Source organism: Pipistrellus kuhlii, unplaced genomic scaffold, assembly GCF_014108245.1.
Source record: "Pipistrellus kuhlii isolate mPipKuh1 unplaced genomic scaffold, mPipKuh1.p scaffold_m20_p_3, whole genome shotgun sequence".
NCBI classification, from domain to species: Eukaryota; Metazoa; Chordata; class Mammalia; order Chiroptera; family Vespertilionidae; genus Pipistrellus; species Pipistrellus kuhlii.
Genome location: NW_023425529.1, coordinates 19,056,913 through 19,075,860, shown reverse-complemented (window position 1 = coordinate 19,075,860; position 18,948 = coordinate 19,056,913). Strand labels below are relative to the sequence as shown.

Below are 18,948 nucleotides of genomic sequence, written 5' to 3'. Positions count from 1 at the left end.
GTGGCCATAGCTTGCAACACTGCACTAGGTTTTTATTTACTATCTGTGCTTATAGTGCTTGTTGGTAAGTTTAAAATTGAAACTAGATAAGTCATTTTAAAGTAAAAATGTGTTGATTGTGTCAATGTGTATGTCCTTCTGTGCTCTTTTATAATTAATTTATCTTTTAGGTTCCAATCCCTGCGCTGATAAAAATGGGGGATGTAGCCATCTTTGCCTATATAGACCTCAGGGCCTTCGCTGTGCCTGTCCCATTGGCTTTGAACTCATCAGTGACATGAAGACCTGCATTGTCCCAGAGGCTTTCCTTTTGTTTTCTCGGAGAGCAGATATCAGGCGAATTTCTTTGGAAACTAACAATAATAATGTGGCCATACCACTCACTGGTGTCAAAGAAGCTTCTGCTTTGGATTTTGATGTGACAGACAACCGAATTTACTGGACTGATATATCACTCAAGGTTAGCAAAAGAAGTGGAATGTTAAAACAGGACTTAAAAGGAAGAGCTGATAGAATTTCTGAGTCTTCATTCTGTGATCAATCTCCCTTATTGCTTAATAGGCAAAGTTCAGTAAAGCCTTAACTTCTTAAAGGAAGTCAATGGAAAGGCCCATTAGTATTTAATTAACTGCCTTTTAATACAAGATTCTTGGCTTGAGCATCTAAATCTGTAAGACATAATCTTGCTCTACTATGTTCCCTTTGAGGATAATGAGTGACTTTTTTTCAGTTAGAGAATTGCATGCTTTTCATAAATGGCTTATAGAGACTTGACTCAATTTATTTTCCACAAAATTTTGGAACCTGACTGAGGTAGAAAATGCCAGTTATGAGTTATAGCACAACTTTAGTTTCTTTTTCCTGGAATAAACATTGAAAAGCATACTAGTCAAAAAGGAGTTCTCAGAAAATCTGGAGGATAATGTTTTCTTACAGTTTGTTTTGGGCTTGTTTTATGTAATTTGAGTAAAATTTTGTCTAACATGCAAAAATCATGGCATTTTGGAGCCAGAGTAAGATTCTTGTTTTTAATTTTTATTGTTGAAAGTATTTCTTGTCTCCTTTTTCCCTCATTGACCTCTCTTCACCCTCTCCTGTCCACCCCCACCTAAGTAGGATTCTGATGATGTTCTGTAAAGTCTATTAAATGAGTGAATAAGTGAAGTAAATAAGTAAATCTCGGCTTTTACTGTGACCTTCTAAGTTTTCTCATCTTGTTAATAGAGATGAGCCCTATCTTGCAGGGCTACTGTGAGGATTAATTGAGAAAATTTACGTACATAAAGTACTTAGGATAGTGCTTGGCAGCTGTTATTAATAGTTTGACTTATGATTGTTCTAAATTTCAGGGAATTCAAAGCTCTATTGTATATATTTATTATTGTTGTTAATTATTATTTTAATCCTCACCTGAGGATAGGTTTTTATTGAATTTTAGAAGGAAAGGGAGAAGAAGAGAGAAAGAAAAGAAACATTGATGTAAGAGAGAAAAGTCAATTGGTTGCCTCCCGAATGCATTCTGACCGGAGATTGAACCCAGAACCTAGGTATGTGCCCTTACCAGGAATCAAACCCAAATCCTTTTGGTGTAGTGCTCCAACCAGTCAACTGAACTACCCAGCCAGGGTGGTATTATGTATTTTATTAGGTATAAGTTTGTTGAAATCTTATCAGATTGACACAGTGACATGGCATACTCTCAAGCACCTTCAGAAAGCTGATTACCAATGAAGAGTCGACAACATTCTGGTCACTTTTTTTTCACTTGATTAATAAATTTTAAAAGAAAAGTCATTCCACTGCATTACCAGAATAACTTTTTGGTCCTTAAGAACCTCAAAAATTTCTCCCTGAATTGGCAACAAAACTTGAGTTTACAGTTGCATTTATTAGAGCTTGATATAATTTTTTCCCTATATTAAGAAATTATATTAAGAAACTGTGCCTCAGCTCTTCTGGATCCTGCCACCCAACAAAACCCAAATGAAACATTCGTTTTCCAAGTGTTTTGTTCTTAAGCCATTTGACTTTGTTGTTAATTTTATTTTTGCAGACCATCAGCAGAGCCTTTATGAATGGCAGTGCACTGGAACATGTGGTGGAATTTGGCTTAGATTATCCAGAAGGCATGGCAGTAGACTGGCTTGGGAAGAACTTGTACTGGGCAGACACAGGAACGAATCGAATTGAAGCATCAAAGTTGGATGGGCAGCACCGACAAGTTTTGGTGTGGAAAGACCTAGACAGTCCCAGAGCTCTTGCGTTGGACCCTGCTGAAGGGTAAACAGCTTTATGTATGCATTTTTTTCAACTACATTGTACATGGCCTACTATGAGTAATATTCTCCTTTTTTAATCCTCACCCATGGATATGTTTGCATTGACTTGAGAGAGAGAGGGAGGTAAGGAGTGTGTGTGTGAGAGAGAGGGACAGAGAGAGGTGATGATGTGACCTGGGGATTGAACCTTTTTGGTGCACAGGATGATATCCAACCAACTGAGCCATCTGGCCAGGGCATGGTTATGTTCTTGATGTCTTAATTCTTATTAGGAATCTGACAACTAAACTATATATATAGGCTTCATTTTAAAACCATTAGCTGACATTTCACTGATCTAGAATTAATAATTATTAGCTAAATTTTACTTTTGTTCTTATGAACATTTGATGAAGAATGAATAATGAAATGGATTATTAATTAAATATTACTGTTCATATTTATATACTAAATAACCAGCCTTCATAAAGATATCAAGTCTATATTTCCTTGCATCCCCTCCCAAGTTATATCAGATTCCAAACCTATTAAAGTAAATTATCTGAAATAAATGTTATGTGCAAAGAAATGATTGCATTTAAAAAAGTTCCATTTTAGAATATTTATTCAAGAGGACAGCTATTTTTTATCATTATTTATAAGCTTAAAGAAACTTTGTTATTAAACAGTTAACTGGTTTTGTGAATTGTTGAGCCATATATATTTATAAAGTGATGCTTTCCAAGAGTAGATGATCCTTCTGCAAAATTTAGAAAAAATTAAAAGCCAGCAGCTAAGAGATCTGAAATTTAGTTCCCCTGAAATCACATTAATTCCATGATGAGCTAATTAGCCATACCAAAGACAGTTTCTCTTGTGCTGACATGTTGTGGTTGGATTATGATGATCTTTTACTTAAAGCTTTAGTTACCAGACAGATAAATTTAGTAGTTGGGACTAAGAACTCTAGTTTATGTGGCTGCTGGCAACTGTGAAATTTCTCTCTCAGTTACTTCTCTCTGGCTCTTGTGGTGTGCATGTGCCTGTCAGTAGACAAGTATAGAGGCAAACAAACCCCAAGACCAACTTTACTTTTCTTAAGAGCATTGCTACCAAGTCAGCCATCATCTGACAGGCTCATAAGTACATGTCTATCCTCAGGTATTTGATGAGAGTTGGCATGTGGAGTGCTTTTCCAGTCCCAGTATTCAGAGGTTTCGAAACTAGCACCTCGCTAGTTTTAGTTGAAAGGGCATTTGGCTAAAGAATTGGTTATAGTTCTAGCTCTGTCATGTGATTGGCTTGAGAACATTAGACAAATGGTTCACATTTCTTTCAGTGCTTTGGCCTCCTCATAAGTAAAAAGCCCATATAGTACTTAGAGCTGCTGTAAGACTAACATGAAAAACTTGAAAAAGTAAAATAAAAGCAAAAGCATATTCTAAAATTTCACAAAGATTATAGTTCTAGTTTTCAATGCCAGATGACACATTAAGGAATGATTGTTTCATTGCTCTTAACACACTATGTTCCATTCTTTTTTAACTTCAGTTTAAAGCTATTTGTATTTTTTTTTTTAATATACTTCTGCATCTTGTTTTTGGGGAGAGATTATAGAAGTCAAAAAGTAAGTTTAAAAATTTAAAAACTCAAATTAGTTGTATTCAGAAACACGTAAAGATACTTTGTTTAGAAGTGAACCAGGTTTGGAGACCAGAGCTTTAATCCTTTCCCATCTTCTTGAATATTAGTTTTATAAATACAAGTGTTGCAATAAGGGAATTACTTGTTTGTTTCCAATTCCTAGGTTTTGGATGGAACAGATTCATTGGAAAAACTAAGGAAAGCTGACTCATTTCCTTTTTAGGATATAAGAAAAATACTTAGCTGAGGGTGCCAAAATAATTGAAAAATTATAGCAATGATTTTGTTTTACCAGTTTCCTTGATTTAATGTATATTTTTCTTTAAAATTACTTAGTTAATTATGCATGAATGTGGCTCTTTCTCCCAAATAATCAAAAGTGAAATTATAAATATCCATTATTTTGAATTTAGGTTTATGTATTGGACTGAATGGGGTGGAAAACCTAAGATAGACAGAGCTGCCATGGATGGAAGTGAACGTACTACATTAGTTCCAAATGTGGGGCGTGCAAACGGCCTAACTATCGATTATGCTAAAAGGAGGCTCTACTGGACAGACCTGGACACCAACTTAATAGAATCTTCAAATATGCTGGGTAAGTTCTGCTTTTTAAAAAAAAATTCAAACTGATAGTAATAGATTGTTCTTTCTATGCAAAAATCAGAACGGTTGCTATTACCATTGGTTATATTCTGTTAATAAAATTTCATGTGAATATCTAGATTCTTCCTCTGGCTGGTATTATGTTTATTGTTACAATAGTGGGCTAGATACTTAGATTCACATCTATGTTATGTGGAAATTTAATTACTGTTGTGCTTATAATGGAATTTATAATCCCCTAGATCACATGTGTCAAACACAAGGCCCGCGGGCCAAATCTGTCCCGCCAGGCCTTGCAATGTGGCCCGCACCGCGCTGTCATCACTGCACTCCGCTGCGTTTCCATCACAATGACAGTTTATGACTGTTCAGTAAACCATTGGGCCTGCGATTTAGGCTGGATTTTAGATTTTGGCCCCTTCTCTGATTGAGTTCGACACCCCTACCCTAGATAATCCTGAAGTGACTTTTTGTACCAGTAAAGAATAGTATATGCATTTCCATCTTATTTTGGAGGGAAGTAGGGCCCTTTTGTAGAGAAAATAAGACCACAATCAAAATAGACCATTTATAAGAGTTTAAACAAATTCAGTGATTTATCGTAAGAATATAAGTTTTAGGCATGGGGTCAGACTGCAGATGGATTGATTTCAGAGGACTGGTCTGGTTTTAGAATTGCTTTTAAATGAATTGTTCTATTTTAAATTGCTAACAAATGTTTGTTTTAATGTTAAAATTTGGGGGATGGGGCAATGAGACTCATATTCTTAGAAAATTCATCCCTCTGCTTTTCCCATTTCTACTGCCTTTCCGAAAATAGGACTCAACCGTGAAGTTATAGCAGATGACTTGCCTCATCCTTTTGGCTTAACTCAGTACCAAGATTACATCTACTGGACAGACTGGAGCCGACGCAGCATTGAGCGTGCCAACAAAACTAGTGGCCAAAACCGCACAATCATTCAGGGCCATTTGGATTATGTGATGGACATCCTCGTCTTTCACTCCTCTCGGCAGGCAGGCTGGAATGAGTGTGCTTCCAGCAATGGGCATTGCTCCCACCTCTGCTTGGCTGTGCCAGTGGGAGGTTTTGTTTGTGGATGTCCTGCCCACTACTCTCTTAATGCTGACAACAGGACTTGTAGTGGTAAGTGCATTTCTCCAAAGCAAACTAGAAATAGAGGAAAAAGAAGGGCTTTGAAAACACTGTGGTTCATGTTCTTTCTAGAGTAAAAAGTTGCAGAAGTCCAGAACTGGTCATTTGTTTAATAAAAGGGAAGGATTAGAGATGGAAAAATGCATGTTTTTATTACTCTTTATTTGATGACAGCTAATTGATATAATGGGATAATAGATGTTATAGAAAAATTAAATCTTTTATCCTTGAGCATTAAATATTTAGTATCAAATTTGATTAGCTTCATTGAGAGAGACAGTCATACATATTTGCTATACATAATTCATATTTATTCATTACAAAGAAAGAAAAGAGCAGTACTAATAGTACAACAAAAAAGATCTCCAAAATACAATCACCTTGTCCTTTGAAGTTCATAGTATAGACTAAAGATAAAAAAATTTAAGAGCGTAAAAGGCCAGGTAGAAAATGCATATGAATAAATGTAATCAGTATGAAACAGCAGAACATAGCTGGGAACTAGAGCACATGCTCTGAACATAATGGTAGTTGCTACTTAACTCCAACTTTTATTTTTATTTTTGGCTATAATACCTCCTGATTGTAAATGAAATAAGGTAGTGCATATTAAATACACACACACACACTGCTAACAACAACAAAACACAGTGTATAACAACACAGGTTGGCTTAAGGAAAACTAGTTTATGACTCAAGTATTCATGGAAACTCATATCAGTGTATAGACAAGAAAGAACAAATAGATAGATAGAATAAAGAAGTAGAGAATTAGATCAGAAAGAGTAGATTCATGGGAGAGAAGAAGGATATGATTCACTAAGGTAGACTGTCTAAACTTCGTAGGATATTGTATGTAATTATTGAAATTACTTTATTCTGTGCCTAGAAGTATCTATACTAATAAAAGAGTAAGATGCAAATTGACCGTAGCTTTGTGATGCCCACCAGCCAATCAGGAGTGATGGCTGATTAATGTGCATGTGCCAAGTGGCCGTGGGCGGGGTGGGGCAGGACACTTGACGATGCAGGCTTTCTGCACCCTCCCAGCCAGGGGAAGGAAGGCCAATTCTTGCATGAATCTTTGTGCATCAGGCCTCTAGTAAGACATAACATAGGAAAGGATTTGATCTCTGACACATGGCTTCAGTCCTGAAAAAGCACGCAAATTTATAGTTGAATGATTCAGAGTCTCTGCCACATAAGTTTTGTGTTTTGCTAAAGTCACATAAATTTTTAAAACTTAATTTTTGTCATTTGTAAAATGCGAGTAATAATAACTACTTTGTAGGGTTGCTGTAAATATACCTTTCAATAAGGTATATTTAAATTTGTTAGCAGTTTAAATATAAGGTATAACATGATTGATTACTGTAGAGAATGGATTTGAGGCAGGAAAAAAGTGGCAGGATAGTTATTTAGACCAGTGTGGCAATGCTGGAAAACTTGGACTGGGTGGTGACAGTGGGGATGCAGAGAAGCTGATGGAATTAAGGGAGTATTTTGAAACTAGAATGAACAGACCTGTTAATGGGTTGTATGTGGGGGAGAAGTAAAGGTAGGCAATAACAGTCATTATTTGATTCATAGTTTGATCAGTTAAGTAGATAGAAGATGAAGTATGAAGAGGGAAGTTAGTCTTCAAAAAGAAATAAAATTAATTTTAGGCAGGTTTATATTGATATTTCTATGGGGCATTGCAGTAGAAAAATGAAATAAGTTGGGAGAAGATTCCAGAGCTCAGAGGAGAGAGATGAGGTTGAACAGATAACAAACCAAGTAAGTAATCTCCATCATGGGTTAGATGGAGATATCGATACATGTTTTGGAAAAATATGGAGAAATGATGGAGAGGAGGATTGCAATGTTAAATAGGGTGATTGGAAAAGTCACTATTGAAAAAGTGGCATTATGTTATGACCTGAAGGAGGTGAGGAAATGAGCTATGTGGATATCTGGGGCAGCAAATACAAAGGACCGAGGGGAGAACATGTCTGACATGTTACAGGAACACCTAGGAGGGCCAGTGTTGTTGGAACAGGATGAATAAGTACTAGATTAAGTCAGAAGAAACAGGAAACCAAATTGTGCAATCCCTTGTTCAGTACTGAAGTGGCTGGCTTTTACGGCAACTTTGTGCAAATTGGGGCAGAGGGAGCTGTGCCAGTGCATGGCTTGGATGATGAAGTATGGATTGGACTTCAGTCCCAACTCCATGCCTTGGGAACAGTGCACAAATGGCACAGTCAGAAGTGGTGAGCTGGGCTTTGCAGATTACTCTGTCTTTAAACAGGAGCAATGCCTCCCTTTAAATGACAGGTGAATGCTTGTGCCTTCAACAAAGAGCTAACGAGCTCCCTTCTGCTTATACCTCATCCTTCAACTTCTGCCTGTGGCTCTTTTCATTGTGGGAATATAAAACTCACATAGCCTGATAGGATAATTTTTAAAGCACTATTTCCCAGGAGATGAGGTGGTTAGAGGTTGCATACATTAGTATGGATTTAGGTTTACAAAATTGCATATTCTTTGTTACTTTAAGCACTGAATGACTTGTAAGTGAAAACGTCAGCTTTCTCTTAGAAATACTAAGCCAGTTAATTATAATTGCTAATGTTAACTTTAGATTTTTTGAAACAAGCATTTATTTGGAGCCATGTTGGGATTTGTCTTAATCCACATTTCTAGAACACCTAATTGTAGAATCTTACTAAAGGTTAAAACTTGATTCAAAGAAATAGTACTCAGTAAAACATATTAGGAGCCAAGTATTCATTTAATATTGTTTCCTAGTTGGGAAAGGTTGGCAGCTAAAATTATGGGGTATTCCTTCTAAGTCTCAATGTATGTCTTAGTATAGGTGATGCTTATTGTGTTGGAAACTTACGATTTAGAGCATTTTTTTTCTTGCTTTTCAAGAAAGTAGTACTGCCAAAGCACAATTCTTTAAATTAAAAAAGATGCGAGACTTGTGAGCTACTCTGTTGAAGCTTGCGTTCTTACTACTTAAGGCATTGATTCTACTAAAATTGCTAAAAGTTGTTAAATCAATATGTGATGGACTCCAGATAATGGAGAGTGCCACTGGGATCATTGGAATATGTTCTAAATCTTCTAAACCAAGTGTGGACTTTTATGTCTTTGTCAAATGCTTCACTGAACTCAAGTCTCTTATGATACCACTGTGGACAAAGTTAGGTAGCTATGTCATTGAGTAAATTATGACTTGTTTGGGAACAAGAATGCTGATTAGTGTCACTTTGAAGAGGGTTTCTGGGGGCATACTAAAGGGTTTTGTCTTCAGTTTTACCTCTTCAACATTTATGTGTGTTTTGTTTGAGATACAGTTACAGGCGATCAAATCTTTAAGTGCTACAGGACTTGGTCTGTGTTTCACATTTGCTCTTTTCTTTCTTCAAGCTCCAACTACTTTCCTGCTCTTCAGTCAGAAGAGTGCTATCAACCGCATGGTAATTGATGAACAGCAGAGTCCCGACATCATCCTTCCTATCCACAGCCTTCGGAACGTCCGGGCCATTGACTATGACCCCCTGGACAAACAACTGTATTGGATTGATTCACGACAAAACATGATCCGAAAAGCACAAGAAGATGGCAGCCAGGTAATTCAAGGCTCAGTGCAAAAATCACTTTTTTCCCATCTGGTAATTGGACTAGCCAATCATCTTATTTTATTTGTATTGACTCTGCATGTGCGTGTGTGTGTGTGTGTGTGTGCGTGCGCACGCGCGCACACACATGTGTGAAACAAATTCTGGACTGAGCAGCTTTTCCCCCTTCTAATGATCTTTGAGTATACAAGTTTTGATAATGCTATTGGAATGAAAATTAAATTTGGATAAGTTAACCTCATATATTGGTAATGACTTAGTCACTGCCACCCATAGTCATTTATATAGTTTTTTTTTTGTTCATTATGGTTCCACCTACATTGAGTCTTGGAAGCTTTGAAATCATATAGTCCTTGGTTCTGATCGCAGGTCTATTACTCACTAGGATTATTATGAAGTTTTTAGATGAATGGAATGTAAAGTACATAGCCCATTAGCTGTTACATGATAAGGACTCAATAAATAATGGTTCCGTTACTAGTTTACTATTATTTAAAAGGTTCAAAGGATAGAAAACACATAGTATAACCTCATAAAATTGAAAGGATATGTTATTAATCCAACTTTTTTGGTAAATATTTGGTGACTGTGGGATGGGAATGAAACATTATCAACAAATCTTACCTATACTTACATAAATGTCCATACTTTTTTTGCTTTCTTTTTATGACCAAGCAGTATTAGACTAGGATTACTATAAATAATTATAGTCATCTCCTCGTAGCAGTGATGTTAAGCTAGTTTTTGAATATGTTAAAATTTAGGGAACTTTTCTTATGTGGCTTATCTTACGCAAAAGCAAGTGATAATATATTGAGGGTGGCTGAGGGATCATTTAGGGGTAGAGTTATAGTGATTTATGGCATATGGACTTTACTCTATGTAGGCCAGTTCTAACAGGCTGGTAACTAGTAGAGAGAAATTATAGGTGTTATTATATAGCCAAGGACATGGTAAATAAATGAGATAGCCTCATTACAGAATATGTTACCTCAGAGATGCCAAGTAAATAAAATATAATTTATTCAGATAGAACAGGTGAAAAAGGCTCTCATTTTGCTTGGCTTTATGTAAAATAAATACTTTTTTTTTTTTTTGTAAGTTTAAGGATTAGAAACAGACGTGATTGATATCTGTGGTTTATGGCCCCAACTGCTATTGTCTCTAGAGTAGAGTTTGTCAGCCTCAGCACTGTTGATGCTTTTGACTGGATAACTCTTTGTTGTGGAGGACTGACCTGTACATTGTAGGCTGTTTAGCAGCATCACTGGCCTCAACCCACTAGATGCCAGCTAAACCTCCCATAGGCATGATGATAAAAAATGTCTCCAAACATTGCCAAGTGCCCTGGTTTAGGCATTTGCAAATGTAGAATTGCCCCCTTGTTGAGAACTATTGCTTTTGAGATATTTCTAGTGGTGGTTGTAGCCAGGGTTGTCCGTAAAAGAGAGTGCCACCATCTCACACTTATCTCTAATCAATGCACTATATCAGGTTCTTAGAGCAACTATCGATAATATGGCTCTAGCTCACTCTTCTGCCCCATGTCATAATAACCAAATGAAATGCATGTTAGTTAACAAAGAAGCACATTACTCATAAAAAATGTTAGTAAGAAATGTTCCTTGAGACTTGTTTCTCAGATGAGTGACTACTACGTAAATGTAAGCATTGTGAGCGATCACCTCAGGGCTTCTGGTTTGGAGCTTAATTTTCTATGTGTGTCTTTTTCTTTCCCTAGGGCTTTACTGTGGTTGTGAGCTCAGTTCCGAATCAGAACCTAGAAATACAACCCTATGACCTCAGCATTGATATTTATAGCCGATACATCTATTGGACTTGTGAGGCCACCAACGTCATTACTGTAACAAGACTAGATGGGAGATCAGTTGGAGTGGTGCTGAAAGGCGAGCAAGACAGGCCTCGAGCCATCGTGGTAAACCCAGAGAAAGGGTAAGTCCAGGTCTCTAGTTACTGTTCTTTTGTTTTATTTATTTTATTTTATTGTAGTATTTCAAAAGTGTAGATGTGCTTGTGCCCTATCACCTAGTTTCATTAATCCATGGAAGTTACGAGTAGCTCCCTCAGAAATTATGTGTACCCTTTGTTACTATTACTCTGAAAGTAGTAAAAATATCTCCTGACATTTTAAAAAGTATTCTGAAATATTTCAAAATAAGATTTTATAATATCCTAGCCCTTTTTTGTTGTAATCATTTTGTATGATTTTTATTCTGGTAAACTCATTGTTCCTTCCCTTTTCTTCAGGTATATGTATTTTACCAATCTTCAGGAAAGGTCTCCGAAAATTGAACGAGCTGCTTTGGATGGAACAGAACGGGAGGTTCTGTTTTTTAGTGGCTTAAGTAAACCAATTGCTTTAGCCCTTGATAGCAGATTGGGCAAGCTCTTCTGGGCTGATTCAGATCTCCGGCGAATTGAAAGCAGTGATCTCTCAGGTACCTAAGAAAAATGTTTCCTTGTTTTTATTTCGGTTATTGAGATGATTCATCAGCATTTATATTTTTCTTCCACTGCATTATTTTTGGGTACATTTTCTTTATAGTTTTATTCACCAAAAGTAGTCGCATCAAGTTGGTTGGGAAGCACTTTTTTCTTCAGCCATCAATATGATTATTCCCTCTTATCTAATAACTTGCCAGTGTTTTTCATTTCGGCTCTGTAAGTGATATATTTCTAATGCATCTCTTCTCCTTTCCTAGTTTTGCTCTAGTTTATGTTCACATCTGTCACTGTCCTGAATTCTATAATATAATTAATCTCCTCCCTGCTGATCCCCCACCTCTGAAACTTTATATGGTGCACGGATTTGTGCACGTTGAAAGGAAATTAATTTGAAGGTGGTGGGTGGGGTGGGACCGGGCAAGACGGGTGGACACGCCCTGGAGCCAACCTCCCGTGGTCCCTCCCTGGCCAGCCACACCTGGGTCTGTGCAGTGGCTTGAGGGGTGTCTGTGGAGTGAGCATGATCCCTCTGGCAGGTGGGGTCCCTTGGCCTGGCCTGTGGGGATTGGGCCTAAACTGGCTCTCCTGACATTCCCCTAAGGGTCCCAGAATGTGAGAGGGCACACTGCAAAGTTGCTATTATAGAAGGTGTGGAACACAAACGCAGTGTGCAGTAAACCAGATTTGGGGCCGACAGTGCTTTAGTAACAACACAACTCATGACTGAAGGTGGAATTACAGGGCCCCATGAGCAATTGGGCTCCCTCCTCTCTGGTTCTGGTGTGCATCAGCCAAGAACCACTGCTGCCCAGTCACTGCAGCTTGGCAGCTCCCGTGTCGAGCGTCTGCCCCCTGGTGGTCAGTGCATGTCTTACCTACTGGACGGTTGGATGGTCACTTAGCCTTTTTTATATATACTTTCCTAGATCAATTTTTTGAACTATGGTTTCTAATCCTATACTTAAAAAAAAAAAAAAAAAAAAAAGTCTTTAGGGTAGTCTCAGAGCCTGAAGGAAAAAAAAGTCTAGTTGTACACTTAAGTTGGTATATTCGCTCATCAGCATACTCAAATGATCTTTATATTCCTGGTGTTTTGCGACTAAATCAAATCATTTGTCTTTTTCATTTCTCTGTAGTCCTCTATCTACACTCATAGTTACTTTTTTTTTTTTTTTTTTAATAATTTTTTATTGTTCATATTATTACAAATGTTCCTTCCCCCCCACCCCCCACCATTGCTCTCCTCCACCAGGTTCCCCCCCCCTTTCCCCACTCCCCATTGTCCTCATCCATAGGTGCACAGTTTATGTTCATTCTCTTCCCACATCCCCCTCTCCCCTTTTCCCCAAGAATTTGTCAGTTCACTCCCCTTCCATACCTCTGATTCTATTCAACAGTTAATATTGTTCATCAGATTTTTTTAATTTCCTTGGTTTTTAGATTCACTTGTTGATAGTTATGTATTTGTTGTTCATAATTTTTATCTTTATTTACTTTCACTTCTGAAAGAACCCCCTCAGCAATTCATATAATTCTGGTTTTGTGTTGATGAACTTTTTAAGCTTTTTTTTATTAGTGAAGCTCTTTATCTGACCTTCGATTCTGAGTGATAGCTTTGCTGGGTAGATTATCTTTGGCTGTAGGTTCTTACTATTCATCACCTTGAATATTTTTTGCCATTCCCGTCTGGCCTGCATGGTTTCTGTTGAGAAATCAGCTGACAATCGTATGGATGCTCCTTTATAGGTAACTACCTTCTTTGCTCTTGCTGCTTTTAATATTCTCTCTTTGTCTTTTGCTCTTGGAATTTTAATTATGATTTGTCTTGGTGTGGTCCTCTTTGGATTCCTTTTGTTTGGAGTTCTGTGCGCTTCCTGGACTTGTAAGTCTAATTCTTTCACCAGGTGGGGGAAGTTTTCTGTCACTATTTCTTTCAGTATGTTTTCGATATCTTGCTCTCTCTCATCTTCTGGGACCCCCTTAATTCTGATGTTGGTTCGCTTGAAGTTGTCCCAGAGGTTTCTTACATTATCTTCAATTTTCTGGATTCTCTTGCCTTCTAGCTTCTGTGGAGGAGTGTCTTCTGGTTCTTTATGTTCCAAATCTTTGACTTGATTCTTGCGATCTTCCATTCTATTTTTAGGACTCTGTATAATATTTTTTATTTCAGACAATGTATTCTTTTTTTTTTTAATATATATTTTATTGATTTTTTACAGAGAGGAAGGGAGAGAGATAGAGAGCTAGAAACGTCAATGAGAGAGAAACATCGACCAGCTGCCTCTTGCACACTCCCTACTGGGGATGTGCCCACAACCAATGTACATGCCCTTGACTGGAATCGAACCTGGGACCTTTCAGTCCGCAGACCAATGCTCTACCACTGAGCCAAACCAGCTTTGGCCAGACAATGTATTCTTTATTTCTTGTTGATCCCTTATCATTTCTTGTTGATCCCTTATCATTTCTTGTTGATTCCTTATTAATTCTAGTTGATCTCTTTTCATATCCTCATAGGTCTTATCGATCTTTTCTAGGAAATTCTTAAAAAACCTTATAAGCGTAGATTTGAACTCTATATCCAGTCGCTTTTTGTCCTCCATTTCTTTTGTTTGTGATCTATTTCGTTGTCACATTTTGCAGCTACAGGTGGGGCGGGGTTTCAGGGTGGAGCCTACAGCCTTGGCTTCCGTCAGCCCCGCCCTATGCGGTCTCAGTAATCCCCAGGGTCCTTCAGTACTGGCTGCAAGTGCCTCTGAGAGAAAGGTGCCCTCGATTTTTGCCTGCTACCAAATAGTAGGCTCTACCCCAATGAGCCCGGAACTGGGGTTCAGTTCAGTTGGAAGTGGAATTGGAGGTGGCGTTCAGAGCAGCCTGGAGCTTTTGTCTCCTTCCCGCCAGGGCAATCCCGTGGCACAGCCAACCATTCCTTCTCTGTGGGCAATGTGCGAATGTGCGTGCCTCCGGGACCTCCTTTCGCTGCTCCCCCGGGGTTCCGCCTTACAGCCCATCTCCCTCTGGATGAGCTGGGTCCCCGGGGTCTGGCCTAGAACTGGGGTTCAGAGCAGTCGGAACTGGGGCCCAGCACAGTTGGAGCTTATCTCCTTCCCCGCTAGGGAACGCCAGCCAGGCACTCAGCCGCCCTCCTCTCCGGCCAGTCCTCTCCACGCGCTCCGCATGTCTCCGTATCTTAGGCTGTTTCAGCTCCTCCGCGCTTCCTTCTGTTTTTTTCCTTGCTTCTCGTAGAATTTCCAGTCAGTTTCCTGTAGTTCTGGGTAATGTCCATTTTATATTTTAGTTGTATTTTATTGAAATTGTTGTGTGCAGCTGCGGCTAGGCATTTACCTGGGCAGCCATCTTGGATTCTCCTCCATAGTTACTTCTTCTCCCCACAAATATTCTGTGTGAATATTTAAGTGATCATGAAAATTAAATTAAAATGGTATACTATAGAGTGGCAAAAATATGTTAAAGTTGATTATATCTAACATTGGCAAGAAAAGCAGAAAATACTTTCATGCACTTTGGTAAGAAGTGGAAATTGGTAGAACCTTTTTGGAGGGCTATTTGCCAATAAATTTTCCTTTTAGATAGCTGCTTATAGAAATGCTGACCCAATTGTAAAGGGTATTTGATAATCATTATTTGTAATAGCCTATTAGAGAAGTACATTTTACTATATCAAGTGTGTGGAGTATTGCAGTCATTCCAACAAATGAAGTAGATCTGTGTGTAGTGACATGGAAGAATGATTTTAATTTTTAGTATTATTATCTTTATTAAACTTCAGCAGATTATACTTTTTCCATTGCTTTCAGAGAGAATGGAAGGGAGGGAGGGACATGGATTGGTTGCTTCTTACACAAGCTCCATGGGGAATGGGTGGCATGATCAAGCCTGCAACTGAGATATGTGACCTTGGCTGGAATCAAACTTAAGACCCTTCAGTCTTCAGGCCGACATTCTAACCACAGAGCAAAATTGGCTAGGGCAGAAGAATGATTTTTAAAAGTTGTTGATTAAGATATAATTTTGTTTAAATATATTTTCTATATTATATTTATTGGTAAATTGCCTTCCAAAATATTTACATAATATATACATACTATAGACACACTATACATATCTATATGTGTGTGTGTACACACACACACTATCAAGAAACATGGGTATATATGTTTGTATATTCCTTGAGAAATCCTATATAATAAAAGGGTAATATGCAAATTAACCCTAACGGCATAACAGCTAGGAATTACTGGTTGCTATGACATGCACTGACCTGAGGGGCCAACCGGCTGGGCGATCAATTGGGGGGCTCCATGATTGCCCCAGGCCACCTTATGTGGGCAGTTGATCAGAGGGCTCTACGAAACTGGGGAGCCAGGGGTGTGTGATGGTGGATGCGGGCAGCACCAGGCCAAGGCAGGTGTGGGCAGAGGGGTGGGGCCGCGAGGCAGCTGGGGCCATGTGGCAGCTGAAGATGTAAGGGCCCCGGCAGCTGGGACTGCGAAGGCCTATTGTTGGATGAATTCTGTGCTTTGGGCCTCTAGTATACAAATAAATATACCTTGAGAAAAGTCTGAAAGATTAGCATACTAGTATAGTATTAAGAATATTTATTTTTGTACCATTAAAATTTTTTTATTGTTTGCATTTGTCTCCTTTTTCCCGGATTGCCCTTCCCCTTCCTCTGGCCACTCCGCCCCAGTGACTGTGTCCATTGGTTATGCTTATATGCCTATATACAAGTCCTTTGGTTGATCTCTAACACACACACACAAGCCCCTCACCCCTTCCCGCCTTCTCTCTGAGGTTGAATGGTCTGCTCATTGTTACCTTGTCTTTGGATCTGTTTTTGTTCATCAGTTTATGTTGTTCATTATACTCCACATATGAGTGAGATCCTGTGATATTTGTCTTTCTCTGACTGGCTTATTTTGCTTAGCATAATGCTCTCCAGTTCCATTCATGCTGTTGCAAATGGTAAAAAGTTCCTTTTTTTATAGTAGCGTAGTATTCCATTGTGTAAATGTATCACAGATTTTGAAACACTCATCTGCTGATGAGCACTTAGGCTGTTTCCAAATCTTAGCTGTTGTAAATTGTGCTGCTATGAACTATCATTTGAATTTTTGTGTTTGAATACATAGCCGCACAATTTACAATTTTAATTTCTATAATATTTTTTAACTAATTATTCTGTCTTTTCAAGTTCAAATGCTTCTGTTTCATTTGCCTTCTATGAATTCAAGCAATCATGCACACACTTTTGCATGTGTGTGCATTTACCTAGCATAATCTATTCTTTCCCTCATCTGATCACCTATATCTCTTATATCAACTTTAATTTGTATATTGCTATTTATATCAATGTTTTAACTCTTTTATTAGCATTTTATTTTCCCTCTCTTTCCTTTTCTCTAGTTCTCATACTTATGATGCTTATTTTTTGTTATAAGAATAACACATTCATTACAGTTTAGAAAATATTTAAAAAAAAAAAAGGTAAAACCCATAAAATTATTTATTTAATTAATTAACTTCCATTCTTTTCTGTGAATTTTCCCCACCCTTAATTATGAAATGGTTCCAGCATGGAGAAAGCACAGAGTTCCTACCATTCAGCTTTGTCAAATCTTAGTGTTCAGCCAGCCATATTTGCTTTTGATCCTCCCTTCCTCTTTCTCTCCCTTGAAATAAAACATTAGAGAATTTTGAAGCCCTGTGTGTGTGTCCCCAAAGAATTTCTAGAAATCGGTAATAGGAAAATAAACAAAACTTACGAATAGCAACTCAGACAAGAAACATGAAGGACCAATAAATTAACCTCAATATCAAACAAGGAAATGCAAATTTTATTAATAATGAAATATACTTCTAAAAACTATTGGACTGGAGATAATTTAGAAGTCTGATAATACCAAATACTGGAGTAGCAATTCTCAATATACCTTTGGTGAGGGTTTTAAATTGATGCAGTCACTTTGGAGAGCAATTTGGATATATCCAAATTGAATCTGTAGATACCAGATGACATAGCAATTCTATTGCGTTTAGGCCATAAGAGACCTGTTCAGACATGTGCACAAAATATTTATTGCAATGCTACTTTTAATGGCAAAATATTGGAAATAGCAATACTAGAATTTTGACTGGGTTTACTTTGGACTTATAAATCAATTTAGAGAGAATTATTATCCTAATATATAAAAAGCCAGGACCTGTCATGACTGAAGCAACTGAATGGACGACTAAACACAGGCTATGTGGGGTGACAAAGCTGGCACAGGGGCTTGGTGAGGGATGACCAAACGACTGACTAGACTGGTAAGGGGCTTAGTGAGGGATGACCAAACGACTGACTAGACTGGTAAGGGGCTTAGTGAGGGATGACCAAACGACTGAACAGCAGGCTGCATGGGACAACCTGGCTGGCATGGGGAGTAGTTGGGGGCGACCAGGTTAGCAGGGGGAACTGTGAGGGGGGACCAGGCTGGCAGAGGGGGCAATTAAGGGTGACCAGGCTGTCAGGAGGCACTTAGGGGCAATCAGGCAGACAGGCAGGTGAGCAGTTAGGAGCCAGCAGTCCTAGATTGTGAGAGGGATCCTGGATTGGAGATGGTGCAAGCTGAGGGAGACCCCCCCTCACCCCGACCCTGTGCACTGGGCCTCTAGTCTTTATAATATTAGTCTTCCAACCCATGAACATTGTTATAACCCTCCATTCATTTGGAATTTTAATTTCTGTCAGTGTTTATTGTTTTATGTGTAGAGGTCTTGCCTTAGAATTATTTTTGGAATCTGATGCTTTTGAATGCTAGCGATAAAGGGCATTCTAAATTTTTAAGATTTTATTTTCTGGTTATAGTTATATGCTAATACAGTCCATCTGACCTTCTCAGTATATTGAGCTTGTTTCCAGACTCCTTGCTGTAGCTAAAGGATTTCTACATTAGAAACATTTGTCTACAAATAATGAGTTTTATTTCTAATTTTCTAGTCTTTTTTCCCTTGTTGCCTTATATATTAATACTACTGGCTAGAATCCCCAATATAATGTTGATTATAATAATAGAAGCCTTTGGTTTTTTGTTTTGTTCTGTTTACTTGATCAAGCATAATACTTTATATCTAGGTATTATGTTTGCTAAGGTTTTTCTGTAAATACTAGAGACCTGGTGCA

General features: G+C 38.1%; 1 protein-coding gene across 7 annotated transcripts in view; it reads left to right on the top strand.

Annotated features, from left to right (window-relative positions):
* The window catches only part of LRP6 (LDL receptor related protein 6), a 117,688-nt gene that overhangs the window by 78,138 nt on the left and 20,602 nt on the right, over positions 1-18,948 (top strand). For all 7 annotated transcript variants that reach the window (XM_036457827.2, XM_036457831.2, XM_036457825.2 and 4 more), the window contains 7 exons: positions 171-460; positions 2,054-2,280; positions 4,316-4,500; positions 5,329-5,655; positions 9,085-9,287; positions 11,038-11,249; positions 11,565-11,755. In XM_036457827.2, coding sequence (XP_036313720.1) covers positions 171-460; positions 2,054-2,280; positions 4,316-4,500; positions 5,329-5,655; positions 9,085-9,287; positions 11,038-11,249; positions 11,565-11,755 — 1,635 coding nt within the window. The remainder of the gene's footprint in view (positions 1-170; positions 461-2,053; positions 2,281-4,315; positions 4,501-5,328; positions 5,656-9,084; positions 9,288-11,037; positions 11,250-11,564; positions 11,756-18,948) is intronic.